Below are 14,376 nucleotides of genomic sequence, written 5' to 3' on the forward strand. Positions count from 1 at the left end.
ATGAAAATAACCTCACACTTAACACCACAAAAACTAAAGAACTTATAATTGACTTCAGGAGGAAGAGAGATGTACATCTACCACTGTACATAAATGGTGAGGAGATGGAGAGGGTGGGTAGTTTTAAATTTCTGGGCATTTGTATCTCATGGACTATGAATGCTAACATGCTTGTGAAGAAGGCACAGAAGAGGCTGTACTTCCTGAGAATGCTCAGGAAGATAAATCTATCTCAGCATCTACTTCTGTCCTCCTATCGCAGCACCATTGAGAGTGTCCTGACATACGGCATTCTTGCATGATATGGGAGCAGCTCTGCAGTGGACAAAAAAGCTCTACAGAGAATCATTAAAACTGCTCAGAATATCATCAGACTCCAGCTAACAGCCCTGGACAACATCTTCGAATCTCACCGTTTGAGAAAGTTGCATAACATTCTCCGAGACTCTTCCCATCCTGCTTACAATCTTTTTGGACTGCTGCCTTCTGGCAGAAGAGACAGGACAATTAAAACTCGGACCACACGTTTTCTGAATAGTTTTTATCCCAGAGCTATAATTGCACTCAACAATGAACTCAAGGGCCACCATCGGTGAGCTGTTGGACAGCATCACTTGGTCTGTTGTGTGGATGTTTGGGTGGTTTAGGGGTGGGGAATTGTGGAGGATGGGAGTGTGTTTGGGGATTGTTATGTTATGTCCAACCATTGTTGGACCTGGTCTTTGGGTGTTAAGTGAATTTCATTGTATGGGTATACTGTGTATACACGTACAATGACAATAAAGTTATACAAAAAAAAAAAATTCCATATAGCCCCCCTCTATGGCACAAGAGTGGGGAAACCATGGCCCTTTTATGACCTGTGGACACTACCATCAGCATCACAGTCAGCATAAACAAGGAGTATAAACAAGGACCTTCTTGGGCTCCCCCCTTCCAGTAGAAACTTGCTCCGTACGGGGGTAGAGTCCCTCATAGGGTGCGGGAGCCGAAGGCACAAGTCACAAGTCTTTCAACCTTTGTTTATTCCTTCACAGACTCCAGAACAGTGCATAACAGTGCTGCCCTTTGGGCATAGCCTCCCCTTTTCTCAAAGACTTCTAAGTCTATTGATCTCTCCCCCCCTCACCCAGGGGCCAAACATCAGGCACATCCTGATGCCAAATAGCATTATATTTAAGCAAAGTTTCAGTTTTCATTTTCTGGTACAGAAGCACCTTGAGATGGAGGTACTCATCTTTCATTTTGTTAGAACTTCCTGGTAGCCCTGAGCAGGGGGGTCCTAGCCCAACAGGGTCCTAGCCACCCTTGTTTGCAACCAAAAGGAAGGGCTGTTTCCTCAACTCAGCAATGTGCAGACTCAAAGGCAAGTTAATTACTGACCTGTGCATAGAATATCCTGATGCCGCTTGAGGGTCATGGTAGATTTTTCCATCTTATGACACACAAGGTCTGTTGAACTGTCTCAACTCAGCCAAGAAGCAATGGATTGAACTGATCTAGGAGAGATCCAACCTAGAACTAAAGAGAAATATCCTGAGAGTGACAACAATTAACCCGTGGAACAACTTGCCCAATGGGGGGTTTCAAATTATTTTACTACCGGTTCTGTGGGCGTGGTTTGGTGGGCGTGGCAGGGGAAGGTTACTGCAAAATCCCCGTTTCCTCCCAATCAGCTGGGACTCGGGAGGCAGAGAACAGATGGGGGCGGGGCCAGTCAGAATTTTTACTACCGGTTCTCCGAACTACTCAAAATTTCCGCTACCGTTTCTCCAGAACTGGTCGGAACCTGCTGAAACCCACCTCTGAACTTGCCTCCAGAAGCTGTGGGTGGGTGCTCCAACACTGGAGGTTTTTAAGAAGAGACTGGACAGCCATTTGACTGCAATATTATAGGGTCTCATGCTTGAGCAAGGGATTGGAGTAGAAGACCTCTAAGGTCCCAACTCTGTTCTTATTTATTTATTTTATTTATTTTATTTTATTTTGAATTTGTATACCGCCCTTCTCCCTGAGGACTCAGGGCGGTGAACAGCCAAGTAAAAACATCAAGTACAAATATTAAAATACAGTTAAAATATACATATATAAATTTGGCCCCATTAATTAAAAACAATAAACAAAACACTTAAAAACACTTAAAAAATTAGGCCAGCCCGGCTTGCTGAAAAAGGAAGGTTTTAAGGGCACGGCGGAAGGCACCGAGGTCTTGGATTCTCCTTATCTCTGGAGGCAATTGATTCCAGAGGGTAGGTGCCCCCACAGAGAAGGCCCTCCCCCTGGGGGTCACCAGCCTGCACTGTTTGGCTGATGGCACCCCGAGGAGGCCCTCTCTGTGGGAGCGCACGGGTCGATGGGAGATTGTCGGTGGCAGCAGGCGGTCTCGAAGATAGCTAGGCCCTATGCCATGGAGCGCTTTAAAGGTGATAACCAACACCTTGAAGCGCACCCGGAAGACCACCGGGAGCCAGTGCAGCTCGCGCAGGAGCGGTGTTACATGGGAGCGCCAGGCTGCTCCCGTCACTACCCGCGCTGCTGCATTCTGGACCAGTTGGAGCCTCCGGGTGCTCCTCAAGGGGAGCCCCATGTAGAGAGCGTTGCAGTAGTCAAGGCGAGAGGTGATGAGGGCATGAGTGACTGTGCACAGGGAATCCCGATCAAGAAAGGGCCGCAACTGGCGGATCAGGCGAACCTGACAAAAGGTCCCCCTGGTTACAGCCGTCAGATGTTCCTCCAAGGACAGCTGCCTATCCAGGAGGACTCCCAGATTGCGAGCCCTCTCTGTGGGGGCCAACGACTCGCCCCCAATAGTCAGTGATGGAGTCAACTGACTATATCGGGATGCCGGGAGCCACAGCCACTCAGTCTTGGAAGGGTTGAGCCTGAGCCTGTTCCTCCCCATCCAGATCCGCACAGCCTCCAGGCACTGGGACATCACTTCAAGGGCATCGTTGGGGTGGCCTGGGGTGGAGATGTACAGCTGGGTGTCATCAGCGTACTGGTGGTATCTCACCCCAAAGCCACGGATGATCTCGCCCAGCGGCTTCACATAAATGTTGAACAGGAGGGGCGAGAGGACCGACCCCTGAGGCACTCCACATATAAGAGGCCTTGAGGTCGACCTCTGCCCACCTGCCAACACGAACTGCGACCGGTCGGAGAGAAAGGAGGAGAACCACCGTAATACGGTGCCCCCCATCCCCAACTCTTCCAGCCGGTGCAGCATGATACCATGGTCGATGGTATCAAAAGCCGCTGAGAGGTCTAACAGGACCAGAACAGAGGAACAACCCCTGTCCCGAGCCCTCCAGAGATCATCAACCAACGCGACCAATGCCGTTTCCGTGCTGTGTCCAGGCCTGAAACCCGACTGGAACGGATCTAGATAGGATGTTTCCTCCAAGAATTGTGGAAACTGTCGCGCGACCACACTCTCAACAACCTTCGCAACATAATCTTCTGTTATTTAATGACCTGTGCAAAGGATATTCTGATGCTGCTTGAAGTCACAGTGTATTTTTGCATCTTATGACCTGCAAGGAATCCAGGTATGCCAATTTCCAAAGGTTCTCTTAAAAAGCTAGCTGAATCCCTCCTGCCTCCCAGGATAGAGCTTGGGGATTGTGTGTCTTTTACAATACAGGCAACAAAGCCGGGGGGGGGGGGGGTTAAAAAAGGGGCTCAATTCTTCCCCGTTTTGCAAGGCAGATTTTGCAAAGCTGGCAGCCTTCAGCCTCCAGTTGCAATAGCAGGAGCAAATTTGGGAGCCTTGCATTGGGATAAAACCAGGAAACATTTATGCAGATTCAAGAGGTGTCTGGGGAAGATCAAAGATTAGGGTCAGAATGGACAAACAGGGTGTTCCTGACAAGCAATGGGGCAGATATTAAGCAAGTGTGGATCTCATCCAAACCACAAAAATGTTGGCAATTGTCAACGTTCAAGCACATTCAGGAAATGAATTAGCGATGAAGCAGCTCAGCAGACTCAAAAGAAATGATTGCATTTGCTATTCTGCATGAAATGTGTAGATGCAATCTGGCTGCAGGAAGATGCAGCATAAGACGAAAAAGACAAGTGGAAAAGCCAGAAGCTGTAAATGATAAAATTTGGAGTTCAAAAGGGAAAGTAATTATTGCAAGGATGCCAGTAAAGCAAAATTAGGCAGGCGAAAGAATTGAAACAGAGATAACTGGCCACTGTGCAGTTTGGGAACAGGGACAGTTAGAGAGAACCCAAGTCAGTTACAATTTATTATCATCACCAATGTTTGCAAAGCAGCAAGTAAACCCTGCTGTCCTCTCCTCCTCCTCCTTAATCAGCTTTGCTAAACACATAAACTAAATAGCTTTGCGTGGGAATGCGTGGGTGAGATAGTTGGGCTAAGCAGAGGAGAAGCCTCATGAAAACACGAGGCCAGAGGCATGGCTTGCTTTGTGTAACTCCCACTGTGCTCTAGGCACAATGCATGCAGGGCGGGAGCAAAACCATAGACTCACAAATATTGCTCAAATATTACTAAACAAAGCATGTAGGACATGCCAACTGGCTGAAATGACAGCTACGTTATGAAAGCTTCAGAGCAACCTATGTACACATGTCACTGTCTGTGTTTCTAACTGCTGGGGGGGTTTAAGCCAGTAATGGGGAAAGGGGGCCACACATGACACCCTGATGTTCATGTTGGTGGGTTTTGCGGTTTGGGGATATAAAAGACCTGGCTGAGGGGAACCTCCCCATGTCCTCCTTCTGCACAGAGCCACATCATCCTGCTTCAATCTCCACCTCGGGGTGTTTAGTTGGGCTTCAACACCCCAGACAAGGACCCAGAGTTGACAGGTGAGTGCTGCTTTCCCACCTGGGGGAACATGGCAGGTGAGGTCCTTGCATCAGATCACTCCTGGGAGTCTCTCTCCATCTGAAGGGACCTCTTTAAAGTTGCTGCAGATTTCAGAAGGGGCTCTGTGGGATGGTCCCTCAGGCAGGGAGCAAGGGATCAATTGGGTGATCTTTGGGAGAGAGAGAGAGAGAGAGATCCACAGAAGAGTCTTTCTAAGGGAGCCTCCTGCTGATTACATAGCAATGCAGAATCCAGTGTGACCCACCAAGGGTGTTTCATGACCACGGTGAGAGAAAGGGGGTCCAGCTGGGCTAGTGCAAAACTGTAGACAAACTATTGAACTCTCAGCTTGATCCTGGGTTGGATGGTCTCCCTTCCTGAGTGAGCTTTTTAAGAAGCTTAGCTCCCCCTCCTTTGCAATGGTGAGAGTGCAGTAGTGCAGGATACTTCTGCTGGCTGCTGATTGACTGCAATTTGGCAGATCGAATCTCAGCAGCTCAAGGTTGACTCAGCCTTCCATCCTTCCAAGGTTGGTAAAATGAGGAGCCAGTTTGTTTTGGGGCAATATGCTGACTCCATAAAACTGCTTAGAGAGTGCTATAAAGCACCGTGAAGCGGTATATAAGGCTAAGTGCTATTGCTATTTTTCCTCTCTGCAGGAAAGGGAGGAAAAGCATGGGGCAAATTTCCTTTGTGAGTCTCGGTTTGCTGATTGTGGCCATCTCTCTGAGTGGTGAGTCCAAGCAAGGTCTCTCATGTTCATAGAGGCTAAAGTTCTTGCATTTGAATCCCTTTCGTACAATTAAAATTCACAATCATGAACACAATTAACAGTGAAAAGCTTGGCAAAATATACATGCATTTATCGTTACAAGTTTAGTGCTTCCCACTCCTTGCATTGGAGTGGTCCCATCAATAATCTCTCCTGAAACCTCTTGAGCAGTTACAGATCCTCCAGAACTGAACCACGTGATTCCCATATTTTGCCCCAGTCAACAGCCTGGTTCTTGAAGGAATCCAATTTCAGGCTTAGCACATTTACACAATTCACTGAATGATACACCAGCCAAAGCAGAAAGATTCACACAAGACTTTCAGCTTGAAGAAAATTAACCTAAGCTAACCCTAAATTTCTTTGAAAGGGCAGATACTGAAGCTGAAGCTCAAATACTTTGGCCATCAAATGAGAAGAGAGGGCTATTTGGAAAAGACCCTGATGCTGGGAAAGCTGGAAAGCAAAAAGAGAAGGGGACAACAGAGGAGGAGATGGTTAGATAATGCCATCAATGCAATGAACAGGAGTCTCGGGTAATGGATGATGGGAGGGATGACACGCCATTGTCCATCAGGTTGTGAAGAGTCAGATATGACTTAGCCACTGATCATCAACAACCAAGTTTGGAAATTTGCAAATGCAGCCACTGCGTCTGTAACCCAAATCAATTTCTGTTTATTGTCATCAAAGATGTTTGCAACTCAACAGGTCAAGAATGTTCTGCAGACCCAGCTGTCTCCTCTACCTTCTCCTTTTCTCCTGGCCATCCTCTCATTGGGCTTTCTCTCTTCCCCCAAAGGAGTGAAAGGCTGTTGCTGTCCCGATGATTGGCTGCCCATGAATGGGTTTTGCTACAAGCTCAATGATCAACTCAAGACCTGGAATGACGCAGAGGTTAGAAATGTTGTGTGTCTGTGAATTTCCTCACCCAGGCATGGGAAAAGCCTGGCCAGAGCCTTGCATAGCTCCCAAGTACACACTCTGGCTGGGCAGAAGTGGAAGGCCGCTAGGGTAGGTGCATGAAAAGATAACAAAGGTCATGATTTTAAAATAATATGAAATGCAAGTATTCTATGGATGATATACTGGTTTAGGCTTTCATGACCAGTATCTGTTGGACAATGTCGAACTTCAGGGTTGAGTGACTGTCTTGTAGACAAGCAATTTCCTGATGTCTCATGGCAACTCTGACTAGTATCTTCAGACCTCCTTTATTCTGATGAGGATCTCAGATTTTAAACAACGTATCAGGAAAAACATCCTTGATGGTCAACGGACTGAAGAGGGTGGCTAGGATGATGCAATCAGATGCCTGCTGTTTTCTCTCATGCACACACACACACACACACACACACACACACACACACACACACACACGAGACTCTGGAAAGACTACAGAAAAGAGCAACAAAGATGATTAGGGGACTGGCAGCTAAAGCATATAAAGAACAATTGCAGGAATTGGGTAGGTTTAGTTTAATGAAAAGAATAAGTAGTGTTCCAATATTTGAGGGGCTGCCACATAGAATAGGGGGAGGTGGGCAGTCAAGCTATTCTCCAAAGCACCAGAAGGCAGGAAAGAAGCAATGGGTGGAAACTAAGCATGGAGAGAAGAAACTTAGAACTAAGCAGAAATTTCCTGAAAATGAGAACAATGAATCAGTGGAACTCCTTGCCTCCAGAAGTTGTGGGTGGAGGATTTGAAGAAGAAATTGGACATTCGTCCGGAATGGTCTCCTGCTCTGAGCAGGGGGTTGGACTAGAAGGTCCCTTCCAAGGTCCCTTCCAACTCTGTTATTCTGTTACGTTCCTTCTCTGCTGAATAAGTGCCTTTCTCTGTTGTTGCTCTTCCCAGATGTTCTGCAGGAAATTAAAGCCAGGCTGCCATCTCGCCTCCATCCACAACATGGCAGAGTCAGCTGACTTGGCTGAGTATGTCTCTGACTATCTCACAAAGAAGGACAATGTCTGGATTGGACTGAATTATGACCAGAAGGTAGATCCTTTGTATTTGTCAAGGAATTGCGTAGCGATTGTCCAGCTGAAGTAGGAGAGGCATTCGCCAAGTTTAACCCTGGTTAGTTGTTCCAGATCAACTAAGATCGATTAGCTAGATGGAGAAAGAGAGGGAGGGGGGTTCTATATGACCTGTCCCTTGAAAGCTGCCATCTTTTCTCTCTCTGCCCAGGGCCCTCTATAGCCAGAGCCTCTTCCTATGTTAACGTGGCTTCCCTTTCGTTACAGAAAGGTGTCTGGGTGTGGACAGACAGATCCTCCACCAACTACCTAGCCTGGGGTGAAGGAGAGCCCAACAACCAGCAGAAGAATGAGTATTGCGTTGAGCTCATAGCCCAGACAGGTAAGCCAAGGTGGGGGATGGGGGAGGTGTTGAAGATGCACTTTCAACAATGAGGACTTATTTCATCCAAGTTGGAACCCCCACCAGTGGCCAACGGATGACCTTGGTTGACCTCCTTAGATTCTAAGCTCTCACAGCCTGACCCTCCATACAGCCAAGGGAATACAAAACACCCATGGGATAAACAAAAATGGAACTCACCATTTCTTCAAAAACCCAAACTTAATTATTACAGCACCATCATTAAACCAACCATCTCCATCTTAACCTACTCACTTAGAGCGTTTAGAGAAGAGAACAATTAATGCACTGGTTTTCTTTGCTCTCCCCCAAACATCACCATCAGCTGCTCTCCTGAAGGGGGGGGACCAGGTTGGGGAGGAGGAGGAGGAGTGGTTTGACAGATGGGTAGACCAATCACAGTGGTTATCCATCTAAACGTGCTCAGTTGAATAGTTGAAGAGTGAAGTCCAGGTTAGGGGTGGAGAACAGGAGGCCCAACAAGGCTAGATCCATTTCATTCAAGGGAACATCACCCTCCATATATCAGGACATTTTTTGAGCAAGTCCTGTGGTTGTTCAGCTAGCTAAATCTATATTGGTCTTACATTCCATAGAAACATTTGAATAACTCTTTCCTCCTGTGCTTTCCAGTGAAGTAGAGAAGATGCAGGTGAGGCTACGAGCCTCTGTTGCATCCATGCTACAAGAAGACTCCCATCCTGAAGGGTCAGGACAATTCCAGCCAGCTTTGGCACATTTCAGCCAGCGTGCTAGAAGTGCAACCACAGCACACTCATGCTCAGGAGTCACGATGGCACAGTGGTTTAGAGTGCAGTATTGCAGGCTAACTCACTACTCACTGCCAGCAATTCAATTCTGACCAGTTCAAGATTGACCCAGCCTTCCATCCTTCTGAGGTTGATAAAATGAGGGCCCAGATTATTGGGGGCAACATGCTGACTCTGTAAACCACTTAGAGGGGGCTGCGAAGCATTATGAAGCAGTATTTAAGTCTTAAGTGCTATTGCTCTTGCTCTTCTGGGCAAGCTATGATGTCTAATTGAGGGACATCTTTGCAAGCCAATATACTGCTGTCCATATCCATCATCCAGGGGTGCCCTTTGGATATTGCAAGAAAAGAAAAGAAAAGAAAAAGGCAAAGTAGCAGCCTTAACTGTGAAATCAATACTCCACCTAGTTTTTACATGCCAAAGAGATGGGTCAGAAAAGCTCTTTGATGCCCTCTTGTAGTGGAGCAGAGCTTGTCAGAAAATTCTGGTTGACTTGGCCTGACTTGATGGCTAGGTAAGTCCATCTCAGCACATGAAGTTCTCCACCTCTGCTATCTTCATGCCACCACCACCACCACCCCCACTGGCAAATGAGGGAGGAGCCACTGAAATACTCTTCAGGGACTCTGAAGGAGTCACTACTCACTACTTTCTCTTTTTCTGCCCAGGTTTCAAGTACTGGAACGATCATCCTTGCGATGTCTTGCGTGCTTTCATCTGCGAGTGCAAATACTAGTGCCAGTTGCCCTTTCCCTGCTCCAGGGTGAGGTAAACACCCGGTGAAGCCTGGAAAAGCAACGAAGCCCTGCCAAAATCTCTCTTCTCCACCCCTTTGCTTGCTTTCTGTAGCTCGGATCTGATTTTGGTCAAATAAATTCTGTCTTTATGTGACTGACCTCAATTATTTTGCATTCCTGACAACTCAAGACTTTTTCATGGCAAGGCTTGGCATTAAAGGGGGGCAGAGGGTATTTTTCTTCAGAAAGACCATCCATCGAGGCTTTGATGCTTTCTTGCATGTCCACCTCATTTTAATTGGAAGGTTGAGAATCTGATGAGCCTCAGCACCATTATCTGTCCCCCTAAAGCTGGTTTAGATGGGAAGGTGGGTTGACGTTCTCCATTGAATTAATTTATTAATTCAAAATTAATTTCCCTGGAAATTAATCAGATTGATTGATTGATTGATAGCATGTAGTTTCTGAGCCTTCTGACTCCATATGAAAAATGGGAATATTTTGGCCTCTCTAAGAAGTCAAAGAAAGTTTTTTTTTCCACATGAAACTCTCACTTTTTTCTTCTGGCCAAGGGGGCTGCCTGGTAGCACTGTCCACTCTGGAGCCAAAGATGACCCTCTATGCCCACCCACTGGAGTCAGAATTGAGAGGTTCAACATGTGAGGATCACATGACTCAACACATCCTCAACATGTGAGGATCACATGACTCAAAAGAGCCTTGGTAGTACAGGGGTTTAAGGCACCCTGTTATTAAGCTGGTTATTAAAACCAGCTGCCTGCAATTACTGCAGGGTTCGAATCTCGCCAAGACTCAAGGTTGACTCAGCCTTCCATCCTTTCTAAGGTAGGTAAATTGAGGACCCAGTTGTGGGGGCAATAAGCTGACTTTGTATAAATATACAAAAGGATGAAGGCTATTGCTGAGCACATTGTAAGCCACCCTGAGTCTTCGGAGAAGGGCGGCATATAAATCAAATTTAAAAAAAAAACAAAAAAAAAAAAAACCTTGGCTTCTCTTTAATTGTCCCTGATCACAAAAGATCATGATCTTATTACATGGGTAAATTCTGAGATGGTCATCGAAGTGTCCATTCCTAATTCAGCAGCCATTTCCCCATCCCAGTGATGGGATTTCCGTTGATTCCAGATGAACCTCAATCCAACATTGAACAATCCTAAATGACACAATGAAGGTCACCAGTTGAATTGAGAAAAGGTGGGCAGGAAAAAAGTCACACCACAGCCTTGCAAATATTGCTAAAATATTACTAAATTAAACATGTAGAACGTATCAACTGGCTGAAATGACAGTTACATTATGAAAGCTTTTGGCTAACCTATGCACACGTCTCTCTATATTTTAACTGCTATAAAAGTTTAAGCCATATATGGGAAAAGAGGGCAACTGTTGACACCCTGGTCTTCAGTTTGTGGGTTGTTATGGCCAGGGGATATAAAAGACTTGACCGGGGATAACCTACCCATGTCCTTCTGCACGGAGTAACATCATCCTACTTCAGTCTCTACGTGGGGTGTTTATTTGGGCTTAAACACTCCAGACAAGGACCCAGAGTTGGACCGAAGCATCCTAGGGACAGGTGAGTGCTGCTTTCCCACCTGAGGGGACATGGCAGGTGAGGTCCTGGCTTCAGACCATTCCTGCATGTCTCTCTCCAGCAGGAAAACTGGAGGAGGGTCTCTATGGCAGAAAGCAAGGGATCACTTGGGAATCTCTGGGAGAAAATAACAGAATACAGAATAAGAGAATTGGAGGGACCTTGGAGATCTTCTAGTCCAGCCCCTTGCTCAAGCAGAGACCCTATACCATTTCAGACAAATGCCTGTCCAGTCTCTTCTTGAAAACATGTATATATATTCCTTTTCTTTCAATATTGTTTGATTCATTGTCCGTCTTGACTTCTTTTTTTGTCTCTTCCATATAACTTTTATTGGGTTGTGATCTGCCCAGATATTTGTCTGAATATTTATTTCTTGTATATTAGCTATTATCTCTCTTACTTCTTTTGCCCTTGCTCCTTCTCCTATTGCTATTTCCTCCCATTCTCTTGCATCTTCCTTTTGTTGTATGTCTCTTTCTTCAGTAAGTTCCTCTTGATGTCTAACCTCTCTTTCCTCTCTCAATCTCTCTTCCTTTTGTGATCCCAAAAACTGATCATAAAATTATTCTGCCTTCTCTATGGAATCCAATCTATGTCTTTGTTCATGCCATGTCACCAATATTCCCTCTGGAATCAGCCATCTAAAGTTCCCTCCTTTTTGGATTAAGCATTTTGTCAAGAACTGGTATTCTCTTCTTAAGTCTATAACTCTTCTCAGGATTTGTTTTAACACTACTATTTCTTTCCCTTTATATTTCAAAGGATCGTCTCTCGCTCTCTGCAAAATTTCTATTTTTATTGCTTTCTTTGTGAATCTGACATGGACCTCTCTAGGAAGTTTATTTCTCAGCGCATAATTAGTGTGCACTTGAAATATTTCATCAATGTCAGCCAGCATCTTCTCCTCCTCTCTCCTGCCAGCAAATCTGCCATTATTTCCGCTAAGTTTTCTCCCTTTTCTTCTTCCATATTCTGAAATCTTAGATAATAATCTGCTTGACCCATCTCCAAAGATATGATTGTCTTTTCCTTATTTTGATCTGCTGTTGTAAATCTAAAATCAAGTTCTCCCATTCTTTTTTCTGTCAATTTGGCCTTCTCTTCTACTTTTTGTATACATTGTTCATTTTTCACCATTATTTGTTGTAGATTCTCTAATTTATCATCTACTTTTTCTATTTTCTTTTCTATTTTCTCTTCTACTTTCACTATTCTTTCCTTCAAGTCATCATGGAGGGCTTGTATCTTAGTTTTTATTTCTGCTTGTGCGGCATTAGTTTTCTCTTGTTGAAGCATTGTATCCAATGTTCTCTGACCAGTTGGCTGGAGGTTGCTGCTGCAGATGCTGAGGATGATGCTGATGTTGTTTTCTTCATTTTCCAGTATCTTAATATTTGTGATCCATCAATAGTCAGTACAATTATAACCCAAGGGAAAAATAAAAATATTATTTATAATCCAAATCTGATTTTATCAGTTTATAAAATGTTCTTGTCTTCAGGTTCTTCCAGCCCTAATCCAAATATGTCACTGGGACAAAAATTTATAAAGTATCAATTTGTAATCCAAATTGGCCCATCAAAAACAGTAGAAAAAAAAAAGAAAAACAGAAAAAAGTTCCAGTAAACAGAAATATAAGTTGTCATGAGGAGGAAAAAGAAAAAGAAAGTTGTAATCCAAGTTGGCCCACCGAGCCCCAAAAGTGCAATCACCAAGTATTTCTATCCAACACAAAGATTCTCAGAGCAGTAAAAAAGCCTTGTTCAAAAAGTGAAAGGGAGGGTGGGTATCTTATACAGCCTTGTTTAGCTTGCCTTGTTATGTTTTCTTTTTAAGTTCCAAGAGCTACACTTTTTTTAAAAAAAGGGATTCCAGTGTTCCTCTCCAGTGACTTAATTCTTCAGTCAAAACAACTCCTTATCAATTTGGTTCACAAACACTTAAGGCTGTTTTCCCCCTCTTATTTCTTCTAATGTTCACTTTAGCCTGTAGATGGCACTGTTGCTCTGCTCTGCTCTTTCTTTCTCTTTACACTGTCTCTCTCAATATAAGTAGAAAATGTGATATTTATAAGAAAAAAAGAGACAAAGTTTGTATAGTCACTTTTACATTAACCAATTGTTCCTAATTGAAAAATTAAGATGTCTAGTCCAGTTTTCTAGCTTAACTCCTCCACTAAATCCTTATAAACCACTTTCTTTTTTAAAAATAATGGCTCCAAAAGCCTTCCTTGCAACTTTTCTTCCAGAGGTCGAAAACCCGCTCCCACCTCTTTTTTTGAGTCACACTCTCCTCTGTTGTTCCCCAGGGGGCTCTTCTTAAAAAAGTTTTAAAAATCTACACTTAAAGTATCTCGCCCAGATCGATCCTTCTTTTTCCTCTTGCAGTGACTGCCCCAGCTTCATAGCGGGATGCAATGGCCGCTTTCCCAGCCATCAGTTTAAGGAGCAATCTCCAGATCAATCAGGGAGTTTGCAGGTCCTTGAGACCAGCAGAGTGTGCTTCCTTTTTTTTATCACCCCACCGAGGTGATTTAAGATCCAAAAAAGGACCACCCGGCAGCTGGGATTTTGACAACCCCAGGAGGTCGTAACACTGTGAAGTCAGCCCCACCTCTCTAAAAAACTGTTTTTTTTTAACCAAAGAGACAAATTAAAAATAATATGAGGGTAATCTTAAATACATTGGAATACTATGAAGCACATCCAGAGAAGCAAATGGCGTTGATTTTTCTTGATGCACAGAAGGTGTTTGATAATGTGAACTGGCAATTTATGCTGACACAAGTAAAAGTCATGGATTTTGGGGAGAGATTTATTAAGATAATTAAGACAATATACTATAAACAAACTGCAAAGGAAATGGCAAATGGAGACATGATGGAAAAGGTTAGCATAATGAAGAGCACAAGGCAGGGATGTCCTCTGTTCCTGCTACTATTCGTATTGGTGTTAGAAGTATTAAATAGAAATATTAGACAGGATAAGGAGATAAGAGGTATGGAAATAAAGAAGGAAGAATATATATTACAAGTGTTTGCAGATGACTTGGTTTTAGAAAATCTGCAAGAAACAGGGTTAAAACTGTTAAAAAGAATAGAAGAGTATGGTGAAGTGGGAGGTCTGAAAATAAATTTATTTATTTATTTATTTATTTATTTATTATTAAATTTCTATACCGCCCTTCTCCCGAAGGACTCAGGGCGGTGAACAGCCAGAAGATAAAACACAGAAATACAAAAATTTAAAAT

At 44.2% G+C, this 14,376-nt stretch overlaps 1 protein-coding gene across 1 annotated transcript; it reads left to right on the forward strand.

Annotated features, from left to right (window-relative positions):
• Positions 1–5,515: 5,515 nt before the first annotated feature.
• Positions 5,516–9,504, forward strand: LOC139319148 (C-type lectin mannose-binding isoform-like). Its single transcript, XM_070946851.1, has 5 exons — positions 5,516–5,573; positions 6,415–6,509; positions 7,471–7,611; positions 7,860–7,974; positions 9,437–9,504. The coding sequence occupies exons 1-5, from the start codon at positions 5,516–5,518 to the stop codon at positions 9,502–9,504; spliced, it is 477 nt and encodes a 158-aa protein (XP_070802952.1).
• The last annotated feature ends 4,872 nt before the right edge of the window (positions 9,505–14,376 follow it).

Source organism: Pituophis catenifer, unplaced genomic scaffold (genome assembly GCF_029215685.1).
Source record: "Pituophis catenifer annectens isolate HBS135680 unplaced genomic scaffold, rPitCat1.0.hap2 SCAF_7, whole genome shotgun sequence".
In the NCBI taxonomy this organism is placed as follows: domain Eukaryota; kingdom Metazoa; phylum Chordata; class Lepidosauria; order Squamata; family Colubridae; genus Pituophis; species Pituophis catenifer.